The sequence below is a fragment of the Schistocerca cancellata genome, chromosome 8 (assembly GCF_023864275.1).
Source record: "Schistocerca cancellata isolate TAMUIC-IGC-003103 chromosome 8, iqSchCanc2.1, whole genome shotgun sequence".
Taxonomy (NCBI): domain Eukaryota; kingdom Metazoa; phylum Arthropoda; class Insecta; order Orthoptera; family Acrididae; genus Schistocerca; species Schistocerca cancellata.
In genome coordinates this window covers 48,897,316-48,913,133 of record NC_064633.1, presented here as the reverse complement: position 1 = coordinate 48,913,133, position 15,818 = coordinate 48,897,316, and the positions used below count along the sequence as shown (strand labels likewise).

Here is a 15,818-nt window from a genome sequence, read left to right as displayed (position 1 = left end):
GCTGAACTAAGAGGGAAGGTAAAAATGAACTGGAAAGAAATGTGAAAGCTTAAAGCGGTCATCAGGATGCAATTCTGTTTCCTTAAGGCAGAGTACAAGGGGCACTGCTATTCTAAAAGCAGCCGTAAATCCTCTTTGTTGGATCGAAGGCCGTGAACGTTCCATTGGAGGAGAGTCATGATGAGGAAAAAATGAAGGGTTGTCACCTCGGCGGCTGCCAAGTGTCAGCCTGCGAAAACTCGCTTCTAAAGGTCACAGAGGTACGAGGATCCTGCCCCTTGACAGCCACAGAATCATCGGCTTTCTTGTGCAGTTGATCTGCAGAGTCCAACACACAAAAACGGTTGGTAGTGTGTGCCACTGACACGGCGGCCAACAGGACGAAGGGATCACATGGCGAAAATGTCAAAGACAATCTTCCTGTGCCTTTGTTGGATTTCTTTCAGTCTTTCTGATTAGCAGAGGAAGACTCAGGTGTTGGTTCACTGGAGGGGTGTAGGAAGTCTTCATGGGAGTACTCCTTCTGTCCTTTCCAGCTTGCCGGTTGTGTAGCTGGTGACTTTGCCCCTTGAGACAAGAGTTTGATGGCTTGCTGCACAGCTGGACGAGAGGACGGCGATACTACCTTGACACTGGACGATTTCACAGACTCAGAGCGGGATATGAGGTCACATATCTGCATGGCCATGTCCTTCAGGGAGCAAGACGTAACAAGAAAAGTACTCTAAGAGCCAGACAGTAGGATGCAGGATTTGTAACTAGCCAGTAACTTGCGAGCGACCAGGTAAGAAACTTTTTGTTTTACCCAGATCTCCTGGACAGCCCACTCATGAAGATACATGGGACAATCTTGAGAGAAGGCAGCATGGTCGCCATTGCAGTTGATCCATCAGGGAGAAGGAGGTGGCCAATTGCCCTTGCGGACATCCCTACCACAGGTGACACATTTGGCCGGGTGTCAACAAGACATTCGAGTTTGGTTGAAACGATGACACTGGTAGCAACCCATGAGGGTCGGAATGTGATAACTCCACAGCCTGCTTTGATCTTGGATGGAAGCACCAATCCATCAAGGGTGAGAAAAAGTGCATGTAGGCACTAAGGAGGAATTTACCTTTCTGATCACCTGATGGACAGCAATGACGCACTGATCAGAGAGGAATGTTTGGATTTTGGCCTCGGTCAAATCGTTGAGCAGCCTAGTGTAAATAACACCACGGGAAGAATTCACAGTTTTATGGGCCTCAACACAAACAGCACAGCCATGGAGAAGCAAAGTGGCAAGCACTTATTGTGCTTGTGAATCAGAAGTTGTCTCTAAAAGCAAAGCGCCATTCCATAAACGAGAGCAGGCTTTCAAAAGGCCGACAACTGCATGAACAACTTTCTGAATAATAAATGGATTTACTGTTGCTAAGGGCTGACTGTCTTCAGTAAGTGAAACCACGAGAAAATGTGGTGCAGCTGGAAGAGTCTTTGAATTGTTAGCCTCATTCCATTTACGTTTTGTAGACGTTGACTGTATAGATGATTGTGAGAAAATTCCCAAGATTGCCAGCATCTCTGATGGAATGCTCCTTCCAATTGGAGGCCCCCTTCACACAGGGGCACACTCGCCTTAGGCGACTGTTCACACCTCCCGAGCACCTGACAGAGGGACCAATCAGCAATTTGGGAAGATAGCAGCTCAGTCAATCACCCTCCCTGGGCCTGGCCTGTACCAGGGAGTACATGGGAACCCTACCAGTCAACTCGTGGCTGGGAATTATGCGTTAACCAGTCACCTGTCACGCATCAGACATGTGGTCCAGCCTTCAGGAGCGCACAGGGAGGAATAAGAAAAAGAGGAACCTCAAACACCGAAGTGGAGGAAGGATAGGAGCAGGTGAACAAAGAAAGGAAAATGGAATGAAAACCAGTGGTGAGGATGTTCAATGTCAGCAACGGACAATGTGCAACATTCCCACAAACACCACAGACACGTCTTCAACGAAGGGGGAAAAAACAGCAAGAGGAAGGGAAAAGATGCCGCAAAAGCTGGGGGTACGTGGTAGCCAAGCATGAACCTGACAAAAAACAGTGCACTTCCAATGACTAGGTCATGCTCAGCACACATATCTATAAGCAACTCACCATTTACATTCCTGTTCCCACTGCCATGTGCACCCATTATGTGTTGAAACCCGTCATTTTCTTAACCAATTTTTGCTGTCAAGTCTCCCATTAAAAATTTTATGTCACTACAATTAAGTTTGTCTAAGGACTCCATCTAGGCTAAGTCTGTAAAATGCATCTTTTAGTTTTCTTCAGCCACCTCACTAGGTGCATAACGTTGAATTACAGTAATATTTCACACATTTGTTTCGGAGCGTATGATTATCCTTTCTGAGACTGGTTTCCAATCCAGTAACCTCTTTTTGTACTTTTTAGATAGTAAGAGACCTACACCATTCCTCTGCATTGCATCTTCCCTTTTTCAACTTGTCTAAACCTTTCTGACCCCCTCAATGTTCTTAATTTCCAAAATCTAACACAAGTTTTCCTTTTCAGGCCAAAGGTCATATCCTTAAAAGCCATCTTGGCATTTCTCATTTTAGTTTCTATGATTTGAATTTTTGGTGGTGCAGGTTATCATCCCACAGCCCCCAAGTGTCGTGATGTAGCTGCCACCTCACGGCTTGCACACCTTGTGGGAATCCTTAAGATACATCAGTGCAGATTTGAAAGAACCAAAATATGCACAGGCCTTGTGATGACTCTAGAGTGACACTGCACTTGTCTTTTTTCTTATACACTATTTGTCTTATTTCTGTCACGTAGTCACTTTATGTTACGACATGATTTCTTCAATGAAGTGAGGCTCATATTACATTGTGGAGCAGAAAAATGTTGTGATCTCTACAAAACAATACACAAGGTAAACAACAATGTAGATCTCATTACAACTGAAGGAAAAAATAAATATTCATAATATCTGAAATAAACAAGGGCATAGAAATTTACAAAGAACATGTGCATAACAAGCAAGACTGAATTTCTTCTAATGCCTTTCCAAAATGCTGTCAATAGATTTTGATAAAATTTTTCCTTTTTTCCAGCACATATTCACTGTACATTTTCGATTTGCTATCTTTTCCTAAAAGAAAATGTCTGTGTCCTAATGTGTGTGTCCAGTTCTTTTTATTTTTCTATCTCTACCTGTGGATACAACCTCCATTAACCACTGTGTAGTTAATGTCAGAAGATACTTAGCATGATAGCATATGTTAGTATTTCTTCCCTTTCCTATAACGTATGGATTGTGGGAAGAATGATTGCTTAAATTCCTGTGTGTGTCCTGTAAACAACCTAATCTTGTCTTAACAATCCCTACATCAGTGAAGTATATGAGGCTGAAGAATCTCTCCATTTTCCTCCAGTAATACCGGTTCTCAAAATTTTGTAAGTCTGCTTTCATGGGATAATTAGTATCTTCAAGAGTTTGCCAGTTCAGCTTTTTCAACTTTTTAGTGATGCTCCCCATGATTCAAACAGAGATATGACCGTGTATTCCAGCTAGCTGTTCCTAAAAGTACATGCCTTATTAGTCCTGAGCAATAATCTAAGTTGGAACATACAAGTGCTTTGTAAGCAGTCACTCTTGTAGAATGGCTGCATTTTCCAATGAACCGAACTCTGCTACCTGCCTTATCTATGATTGAGCCTATGGGACCCTTCCATTTGATTTCCCTACAAACTGTTACACCTAAATATTTGTATGATTTGACTGATTCTAATTATGAATCATAGCTATTGTATTCATAGGACACCACTTTTTTTTCATTCTGAGAAGTGATAATTTTATGTTTAAAGTGAGTTGGCAATCCTCACACCACTGTGAAATCGTATCAATATCTACATCTACATCTACATGACTACTCTGCAATTCACATTTAAGTGCTTGGCAGAGGGTTCATCGAACCACAATCATACTATCTCTCTACCATTCCACTCCCGTAGAGCGCCCTGGAAAAACGAACACCTAAACCTTTCTGTTCGAGCTCTGATTTCTCTTATTTTGATGATCATTCCTACCTATGTAGGTTGGGCTCAACAAAATATTTTTGCATTCAGAAGAGAAAGTTGGTGACTGAAATTTCGTAAATAGATCTCGCCGCGACGAAAAACGTCTTTGCTTTAATGACTTCCATCCCAACTCGCGTATCATATCTGCCACGCTCTCTCCCCTATTACGTGATAATACAAAACGAGCTGCCCTTTTTTGCACCCTTTCGATGTCCTCCGTCAATCCCACCTGGTAAGGATCCCACACCGCGCAGCAATATTCTAACAGAGGACCAACAAGTGTAGTGTAAGCTGTCTCTTTAGTGGACTTGTTGCATCTTCTAAGTGTCCTGCCAATGAAACGCAACCTTTGGCTCGCCTTCCCCACAATATTATCTATGTGGTCTTTCCGATTGAAGTTGTTCATAATTTTAACACCCAGGTACTTAGTACAATTCTCAAGGCTGTCAATTCAACTATCTATCAAGTAATCGAATTCCAACGGATTTCTTTTGGAACTCATGTGGATCACCTCACAGTTTCCGTTATTTAGTGTCAACTGCCACCTGCCACACCATACAGCAATCTTTTCTAAATCGCTTTGCAACTGATACTGGTCTTCGGATGACCTTACTAGACGGTAAATTACAGCATCATCTGCGAACAACCTAAGAGAACTGCTCAGATTGTCACCCAGTTCATTTATATAGATCAGGAACAGCAGAGGTCCCAGGACGCTTCCCTGGTGTACACCTTATATCACTTCAGTTTTACTTGATGATTTGCCGTCTATTACTACGAACTGCGGCCTTCCTTACAGGAAATCACGAATCCAGTCGCACAACTGAGACGATACCCCATAGGCCCGCAGCTTGATTAGAAGTCGCTTGTGAGGAACGGTGTCAAAAGCTTTCCGGAAATCCAGAAATACGGAATCAACCTGAGATCCCCTGTCGATAGCGGCCATTACTTCATGTGAATAAAGAGCTAGCTGTGTTGCACAAGAACGATGTTTTCTGAAACCATGCTGATTATGTATCAATAGATCGTTCCCTTCGAGGTGATTCATAATGTTTGAATACAGTATATGTTCCAAAACCCTACTGCAAACCGATGTCAATGATATAGGTCTGTAGTTCGATGGATTACTCCTACTACCCTTCTTAAACACTGGTGCGACCTGCGCAATTTTCTAATCTGTAGGTGCAGATCTATCGGTGAGCGAGCGGTTGTATATAATTGCTACGTAGGGAGCTATTGTATCAGCGTAATCTGAAAGGAACCTAATCAGTATACAATCTGGACCTGGAGACTTGCCCGTATCAAGCGATTTGAGTTGCTTCACAACCCCTAAGGTATCTACTTCTAAGAAACTCATGCCAGCAGCTGTTCGTGTTTCAAATTCTGGAATATTCCATTCGTCTTTCCTGGTGAAGGAATTTCGGAAAACTGCGTTCAATAACTCCGCTTTAGCGGCACAGTCGTCGGTAACAGTACCATCGGCACTGCGTAGCGAAGGTATTGACTGCGTCTTGCCACTTGTGTACTTTACATACAACCAGAATTTCTTCAGATTTTCTACCAAATTTCGATCGAATATCTGTGCAGCTTATTTCATATGATACATCATAGATAACTGCATCATCTGCTGAAAGCCTGAGGTAACACAAGGTAACATAAGTGAGACTGGTCTTTAATTGTCCATCTTTTTTTGTCTTTCCTTTTATGTGTTGAATCCTTCACTTTGTAGTGGAGTGAGCACTTTCATGAAACTCCCTGGCTAATTATGAGAAGTAAAAGGCAGAGCTACTGGAAAAACATTCTATAATATGGATTGTAAGTCATGGCTGGCTGAACAGTGAAGCCAGTAAGAGAATTGCCCACAAAAGAAAAAGATCAGGATTTGAGTCCCAATCCAATTCATAGTTTTAGCTCTTGTACACTCTGGTACATTTGATTTTCAACCATGACGTGTGAAGTTGGGTTGTGTTGATTTGAAACTTTTGCAATGTGAATTGTCAACGTGGATTGTCGAGCCTATATTTCAACTTTCAAATAGTCTACCGATTTGCAGAAATTGTTCAGGATTAAAATAAACACAAATTTAAGAGTAGAGAAATAAGTTCTCAGTAATCTTACTATAGAGTACACACACACACACACACACACACACACACACACACACACACACACATTATTCTGTGAGCTGTTACATTGATTCCTAATTATTTACATCCTGTCCGAACTTTCCAATATTTTTTGGTGTTCTGACATCTGTAATTGATTTTGTGGTGGTCTGACATTCCTTTGTGGTCAATGCAGTTTGTAATCTAACGCATCAGTATTTAACTTTTACACACATGCACTTCTATTTCACTGAATTAAGCAGTTAACTGTTTCATGCAATCTCCTTTTATTCCACAGTTTTCTGTATTTATTTTATTATTATAACCACTGTCTCCTGTATATGTTTTTAAAATTCTGCTGCACACATTTTGTTATAGGTACAATGTTCTCCTTTCCACAATGCCATATTGCATAGGTCACATTTATGATAAATGTTATGACATGGACTTTAAATAAAGATGTTACAAATTTAAAACAACATGGAATTAGTGAAGCAACTAAATAACAATTTCTAGCAACAAACTACTTTGTGGGTATTACTTTTGTCTGGCGAAGTACTGCTAGCTTCTTGACGGGTAACTACTCAAACAATTTATGTGCCGGAAGTGAGTCCTCTTTTCCTTTTCATACTGGTGGGTTGGTTTTATTTTTTGAAGCATGTTTTTTCCTTCTTCATAAATGAATGTACATTGCAAATAATAGTTTTGGTCACAGAATGAATCATGCAATGATTTGAGCACTACCTCATTTAACACACTTGTGAAAGAAAAACTGGAAATCTATCATGTTTCCCGTGAGACTGGAAACAATATTCCATTATTCAAAGGGAGAATGAAAAAAAAAAGAAATTACAACAGGTTTTAATTTTTCTTAGGACACTTATTTGAACTAATAGCTGGAACTGACTGCAATACTTACTTACTTTATGAATCAACAACAACCACTAAAACTTTTAAATAAGAACATCAGGGGCACTGTGGGCCGATACACACAATAAGCCTGGGTTCGGTGTGGGTGGTGGGGATTGCTGTAGCCTGTTGTGGGGTTGTGTACCACTGAGGGCTATGGCATGGACGAAGCCTCTCCATCTTTTCTAGGTCCCCAGTTCCATACTACACGATACGATACGATACAATACAATACAATAAGGGTCATAAGGCAGACGAGGCACCCTTGGCATGTAATTAGTCATTTTAAATTAATAACAATGGTAATAACAACAGCAACAACAATGGTGGCATATGTTCCACTTATATACTGTAAACTTCTGTGAAGAGCATGAGGTACATACATCCCTTTGGACTACTTATTAGGGCTCTTCCTGTTCCATTAACGCTTAGAAAGCATGAAGAATGATTGCTTAGCTGCCTGTGTGCACACTATAATTACAGTCATTCCCCGCCAAAGGGGCCAAAATTAAAGTGTCCAGACTGCACCATATCCAAATCTAATGAAATTTGGTGTGAAGGTTCTATAAGGTCTTTGATGGTTATATACCAAATTTCAGTTCAGTATCGTTAGTGGCTTTTAAAGAGAGGCTACTCACCTTCACATCGTGTATGAAGGTGCAAGTGTGCCAAGTTTGTTATGCTTTTCTTAAAAGTTCTAGCGCACATTTGGTCATTTGTTTTTATTCTGAATCACACCATGGCAAAAATTTGGGATTTAGCCCCATCTAAATACAGATACAAGCCTCTAAAGCAGCTAAAAAATTTGTTGTGTGGTTCTGAGAGCCACAGTTTGACTGACGATTGCTACTTTTCATATGAACCAATTACACCAAAGCTTCAGAGGGTTAGTCCTACCTATGATGTCCATATATGGATCAAATTTAATTAACATTGGATGCCTAGAAGAAAAGATGTGCCTCTACAATGTTGGCCAAAATTTTTTATATGCAAATTTTACAGATTAATTAATTAATTTATTTATTTTTTTGTTTTTTTTTGGGAGGGGGGGGGGGGGAGACAATACCTCAACTATGTCTTGTTCAATCCTCTTTTTCTTGCCACAGCTGGAAAGAGCATGCTTTAAGCTTTCAAAGCTATATTGTTTGATTTCTGGGTTCTGCATATTGATGAGTAAGAATACCTATTCAAAAGTTGGGAAAATGGATTATCGATAAATACAAAAAATTAATACAATATGAAGTTGTAAATCAAAAAATTTGTAATCGTAGTGTCTTTTAATAGTACAAGATTTGCCTGTAGTTTAGGGAATGTAACCGTGCTAATATGTGTTGTTATACTATTTTACAGTATAGAATATAAATAGACCTATAGTAAAACCTCACAAAAAGCTCTTAAGATTATAAAATCTAGATGATCATAATGTAATGCTATGTTGTTTAGAATGTTTTAACCCTACAATGCATGGTAATGCATATATTCATTGTCAGTTTCCATCGACATTATAAAGCAGCAATAGATTATTATGGCTCTATCCTCACAGCAGTGATGCATCGCTGAATCACCACTTTAAATTGTTGCTCTCATTATTGGCAATTTTCACTGTCAGTCTTCTGTGCAGTGTAATCTTTAGTGTTGACATTGTACAATCTTAGTGTTGAGTAATGGGTGTGCGAATAATCAATACTCATTGTAGTAGCTGAAGGTAAGCACTAAAATAGTATGTTTTGATGGCCTAATTTGTACCAAATGTAGACACAAAGTGGCCCAAAAAGAATCATCCCACCAGGATAAGCAAGAATCACCCACCATCCACTGAAGACATGGATGTTGTTGATGCTTGCTTTATTGCTAATACTTCATTATCATTACTTGGAGAGTTACTATTAAAGCTTCAATGGATCAGGAAAAGGGGATCAATGGGATACATAAAGTGTAAAGTTGTGAAAGCCCAAGGCAGCATTACTAATGTGACTGCCACAGCTGCTGGTGTGAGCCAAGTATATATTGCTGAAATACAAATGGAAGAGCGCCATTTAAAGATATGGATGTCTTAATTGAAGAACTTAAGATTAAGGTTCAGGCTTCAAGAAATTGCAGTAAAGTTCAATTTTGATCCTGGCCCCAAATAGCTGGACTACTGAAAAACAGACTAAAGAACTTGCTGTTTTGAATAAAATGGAGACAAAGTCTAGGAAGCTAAAGATAGAAGATGAGATTTTGGCAATATCTGCAAACTGAAAAGGGAAAAAGCTCAATGATGAAGTAAAAATGTCCTCACTTTTTTGGAGACGATGAGTTTTCTTGTTTATGCCCAGGTTAAAAGGACCATGTTGCAGTAAGAATAAATGGGAACAAGGTTCACAAGCAGAAACACCTGCTCCTATGAAATCTAAAAGAAACGTTCACTGCTTATTGTAAGCAATTTAGAAATCAGCTGAGCTGCTCAAAATTTTGTGAGCTCAGGCCAAAATGATGTACTACAGTTGGTGCTTCTGGATCACATTCAATATGTGTATGAGCAATTCATCAAAATGTCAAACTCAATGTTGGCTTCAGAAACTTCCATCCAAGATGACTAACAGGTTTCGAGGAAAAAATAAAAAAAATAAAAAATAACTGTATGCAGTTTGGAATCAAAAGACTGTATGTTGCAATGTTGTGAGGAATGTACAGGGAAAATACAACTACAGGCTTTTCTTGAAGATGCCTTTAAAGACTATAACCCTGAAGAAATAATGTATACCAGCAATGGGTCTACACTGACAGACACAAAATGGAGACATATCACAGAACTGTTGAAGATTTCATGGAGGCACTGATTTTGAAAATTACCAGTTTAAGTAGCCATCACTTTGTGACAAAACACTACAGTTTATATCTTAAGCAGCTAAAAAGAAATCTTGTAGAAAATGAATTAATTATATTGATGGATTTTGCTGAGAATTATTCATTTGTTGTTCAAGTTGCTATGCAAGGATATCATTGGGAGAATAGTCAGACCACATTACATCCATTTGTGATCTATTTTGGTGGCAAGACAAAGATTGAAAATATTAAGAACATTTATTTCTTTAGTGATGATTGAGCTGCTCAATATAAGAATATCAAAAATTTCATCAATTTATGCCTGCATGAAAAAGATTTTGGCACCACAGCCGAATGGAATTTTTTTAATTAATTGCAATCAGCTCAGAGTTTCCAATTATGGAAAAGCATTGACAGTTAATGTCTCTGAAGCAGATGAAGAAATTCCAGCAACCTCAATTGCAAGTTTACAACCAGGACAATATGTCGCATGTATGTATAACAATTTTTGTGGGTTGGAAAAGTGTGTGAAGTTACACATGCAGAACAAGATGTCCTCATCAGCTTTATCCACCCACATAGTTCCGCTCATTCCTTCCACTGGCCAACTACTAAAGACACCTGCTGGATTCCTGAGCAACATATTTTCATGACTTTAGAAGTACAATCAACATCATCATCAGAAAGACAATACAGTTTTCCTCAATCTGTCCTTGCTAAAATTGTAGAATTATTTAACCACAAATGAAACTGACTCTTTAGTGTTTTTGCTTTGCAAATTTGCTGTGTTATGTCTTATACTTGTTTTATAGCATATGTCAAATTAATGTTTGAAATTGATTTATATACTAAAAAAAGAAAATTAATTGTGGGATGTAATGAGCAAAATATTTCGCTTTTCTATCTTCTTGAAGTGCTACAACAATAACTTTTGAAATGTATTCTTACCCATGAATATGCTAGATCCAGATATTAAACAATATAGCTTTAAAGCTTAAAGCATGCCCTTTCAAGGTGTGGCAAGAAAAAAAGGATTGAACAAGACACATTTGGGATACTGCCTTCAAAAAATACCCTAAAATTTGCACGTAGAAAACTTTGGCCAACTTGGAAGACACATATATTTCCTTCTAGGCATCTAATGTTAATTAAATTTGATCCATATATAGACATCGTAGTAAGAATAACCCGCTGAAGTTTTAGTGTGATTGGTTCATATGAAAAGTAGCAGTGGTCAATCAAACCTTGGCTCTCGTAACAGCACAACAAATTTTTTAGTCACTTTAGAGGCTTGTATCTATATTTACATGTGCCCGAATTTTTGCCGTGGTGTGGTTCAACATAAGAAGTTGTCATGTACCAAGGGTGTTCAAAAAGTTTTGCACAGTCGTCTCTAATTTTTTTTATTTTTAGCAGCAGAAGAGTGAATTTTTTGTGAACATACTTGGAACATCTAGCTATTAAGTTGGTACATAAAAGTATTTTCTTTCATTGACAGGTGAACTATAATGGACCGTGAAATAGATGTCAGGTTGCAACCATTGTGATGGGAGTTCCTCTTCAAGACCGGCGATGACTGCCACATCAATTCATAGGAAGTTTGCTCCCTGTTTACGGGGAGGACACAGTACATCGCAGCAGTATCCAGTGGTGGTTGCAGAGGTTTAAAGAAAGTGATTTCTCTCAACTGGACAATCCACGATGTGGTAGACCATCGACGGCAGTGAGTGATGTAAGGAGACCATTGATCAAATCATTCAAAATTACAGATGTGTGACGATACAACAGGTTACTGATATGACTCATTTGTCATTGGGTAGTGTGGTATCATTGGTACAGTTACCAGCATACAGAAAAATCTGTGCACATTGGGTGCCTAGATTACTGACAAGAGAAATGAAAACAATGAGGAATAATGTGTGTGAGGGTCTCATGAAGACCTTTACTGAAGAGTAGAAACAGCGTTTTGACGGCGTCATTACCCAGGATGAAACACAGTTGTTTTTGTCCTAACCTGAGAGCAAAACCCAATCCATGGAGTGCAGTTATCCAGGTTACCCTAGGAAGAAGAAACCAAACCTTCCACGAATAGCAGGCTGAAAGGTGATGGCCTCCTTCTTCTGGTCTGTGAGTGTGGTGTCACTTTCTTTGACTTTTTGGAACCTGGGTCCACAATTAACCAGGACTGTTACTGTCTGTTGTTGGACAAGCTGCGACATGCCATCAACACCCACAGACCACAGCTTCAGGGTCAGCTCATCAGACTACACCTTGACAACCCCATACAGCCCTTATGATGCAGAAGAAAATGAGGAAAATGGATTGGAAAATTGTTCCTCATCCTCCCTACAGTCCGGACTTGGCTCCATCTGATTTTTTACCTCTTTGGCCGTCTGAAGGCCCACCTGTGCGGTAAAACCTTTGAAAGTGAGAAAGTCCTTATTTCCTGTGCCAAGCGATGTGTAAAATCAATCCCCAGAATTTTACCAAAGTGCATTTACATCATGGAAAGAAAGTTGGGCCAGATGTGTCACAGCTGATGCAGGCTTCATCAAGCAGACCCTTGGTTCCCTTGACATTAAATTACCCATTAGTTTAATCTTGTCTTATCATCGCCAAATGACTGATATGTAATGGCTTGCCTACTACAGCTTTTTCAACACCTCCATGACACTCTCCTGTGGTTCAAACAAATAACCTTTCACATGTCCTACACAAATGAACGTTATTCAAGGAAGAGTGATGCAAGTGTTCTGTGAACCTTCTCTTTTGTTGACTAAAGACATTTTCATAGTATCCTATGAATGAATTGTTTAATAATATTGTTACTGATCAATATATTCACTCAATATCCATAATGTTTTCCCAAATTCTATGTCCATTGACAATGGTCCCATAAAATAAAACATAAAATTTATCAATACTCATTTGAATGAAAACATTATAACAATCTCAAATGGTTAGATGAGCTGTTTAGAGTGCCAAATTATCTATATTAGAAACTACACACTGAGAAAAGACGTTAAGAGTAAAAGGAACACGGTAATTTGAGGGGGCGATCAAGAAGTTTCTAGACGAAGGTCATACAGTCCGGAATCAGTATGTACATCAGGTAAAATTGGCATAAGCACTGAGGCAATCATCCCAACATAGCTCCAAGTTGAATATACCCATTCCGTAAAACACCATGTCCTCCTGCATGAAGAAGTCTGTAACTGCTTGCTACACATCCTCATTAGACAGGAATCATCTACCCTTCAAGGCTTTTTAAAGGAATGTAAGCATGATAATCGCATGGGGAGATTGGTCGGCTGGTTGATTTGGGGGGAGGGGACAAAACAGCGAGGTCATCGGTCCCATCAGATTAGGTAAGTATGGGGAAGGAAGTCAGCTGTGTCCTTTCAAAGGAACCATCCTGGCATTTGCCTGAAGCAATTTAGGGAAATCACGGAAAACCTAAATCAGAACAGTCAGACACAGGTTTGAACCGTCATCCTCCCAAATGCAAGTCCAGTGTGTTAATCACTGTGTCACCTCTCTCGGTTGCATGGGGAAGAGTCAGAACTATAGGACAAGTGCTCACATGTCTCCTGCTTGAGTTGGTGTACCCTCTGCAATGCGACAAATGTGGTGTGGGGTGTGTTACTCTGACCAGCATGGAGCTTGGCCCAGCATTCCATAACAGTGTTTTTTTTACACAAGTGCTGCCCCATAAAAATTCTTCGTTCTCCGATAGGTGTCTACCAGTGTTCGTACTTCAGCAGCCAAGGAAAGAATAACAGCATAATCGTCCTGCTTGGACACATTTGGTAATAATGTCGCCCATTTACTGCATGCATGTTGCAAAGATACACCAATTCCTTACCTACATGTCACTGCTTACACAACTGCTTTGGAGTCCTGCTAAATTGCATATACACTGTAGCAATGCTCTTTAATGCTCCTTATATTTACATTCTTCACTGGTCCACCCATATATGAGAGAAAATTATATGAATTAAATGTATATGTACGTTACACAAATATCAAGAATAAAATGTATACACATCAGCATAGTGATAAATACACAATTAATTTCAGATGATAAAAATAAATGCAATACACACCATACACAACAAGAGCAACAAAACAATAAATGTCAATGTTGTAAATTAAAAAACACACGCACACAAACATTAACATGCAAAGGCTGATCCATAACGTCTTATTCATTGTAATCGCAGAGCCATAGCTTAGACGGGAGGAAGAAAATGACAAGGAGGAAACATAGCATATGGATACATGAAATTTTCTCTTAGCGTCACCCATATTACACTTCGACCGACCACCCCGCCCCCCTCCCTCCCAATCAATTGCCTCTCACCACAATTTTAAAATCTTAAAAGGCAGGCTGCCTAGATAAGTGATAATTTTTTTGTAATACACAGCACCCATTTCATGCATGAACAACTACTAAATTTTAACCTACATGGAAGCAAAACTTCAACATTCGAAATATGTTTAAATTTCGTCAATGACAACAATTTACAAATGAAGATGTTACAGTGAGTAAATTTGGGACAATATCCACCTTAATGAACTGATAACACCAGAGGTTTCTCACAAACTGTTAGATAAAATATATGAATATACAGTCCGTCACTTTGTTAACTAGTAGTGACGTGTTATGTGGTCATTGCTTTATTACAATGATGCATTTAACAACTGAGTAGAATCCTGGAGCCGGCATTAGTTATTACTATTTGGAGAACTGCTGGCAGAAAACTCGAAAACAATAAATGGCCCTGGAAGTTGCAACATCTGCAATAAATCAGTTCCAAAGTCACTCCCGCCACTGGCATATGTCATTACATAATATCTCCGCCAGGCCTTATTCGTGATGTTAGAGAGAAGTTAGAAAGTTCGAAATCAACTTTGCGTTCGTAAATCTACCCCAGCACGGCAGCAGTGCACAATGCCACCACAAAACAACACCATAATCATTGATATATGCATTTTTCAGAAATTTTCCGCTATAACATTTTTGTATTTAAGATACAGCCACCACATCATATCCGGCGATTACAGAGATTGAAATAAGGATGCATTAGTGTCACAGTATCACTAGTAGTTTAATGAGGTTATAAAATCACTAGTTATTCAATTAAGTCTTCATTGATGTCAGTATATGATACCACAATCTGCGAATGTAATTATAACATGACGTAAATTAAAAATTTACTTTTTATAATCCGAATGAAAAAATCCTCCTGACGCCGGATCTGATGCATATTCGGCCGTGTCTCCTCCAGCGCCTGGACGGTCATTGCTATAAGACCCGTTATTTGCCATTTCCAATTTTCACATGAGTTTCGTGGAACCACTTATTTTACCGTCGTAGTTACACAAAACAAAATGTTGGTTCACGACTTCTACGCAGACTTCACCTAGTACCTACAACCCAACTCGAGCGTAACAATCTGTCAACCCCACAGCACCAACGATTCTACTCATTATCAACTGTTGTCAACAAGACAAGTAAGTTGCCAAAGATATACATGTACATTGTTATTATTTGTTACTTGTGTCTATGGACATTGGACAGTAAATCTCAAACTGTATAGACTGTCTCTGACTGTTTCATGTGCACTATGTCTTTGTCATATCCGGATCTTTTGTGTATGCTTTTGTCAATGAAATCGTTATCACTCTTTATACAAGTTTTGATCGATTATTCTACGCCCATCCATATCTGAGATGCTTTAATTATTCACGAAGGTCATTCTCGACGCCTACAATGCATATTCAGACATCGCTGTGGACCGACAATACATTACTGATTCGACATTGTGCCGTACATTAGCGAACAGAAAGTTGCCCTCTGGATATGGAATGTCTACTCGACATGTTCAGAACTTATTTCTCCATAGGACAAACGTACATGCACAGTGT

General features: G+C 39.3%; 1 protein-coding gene across 1 annotated transcript in view; it reads right to left on the bottom strand.

Moving 5' to 3' along the window:
* Positions 1 to 15,370, bottom strand: part of LOC126094737 (AP-3 complex subunit beta-2) — a 200,673-nt gene extending 185,303 nt beyond the window's left edge. The window contains 1 exon segment of the mRNA XM_049909286.1: positions 15,109 to 15,370. Coding sequence (XP_049765243.1) covers positions 15,109 to 15,218 — 110 coding nt within the window. The 5' untranslated portion in view covers positions 15,219 to 15,370.
* Positions 15,371 to 15,818: the final 448 nt, after the last annotated feature.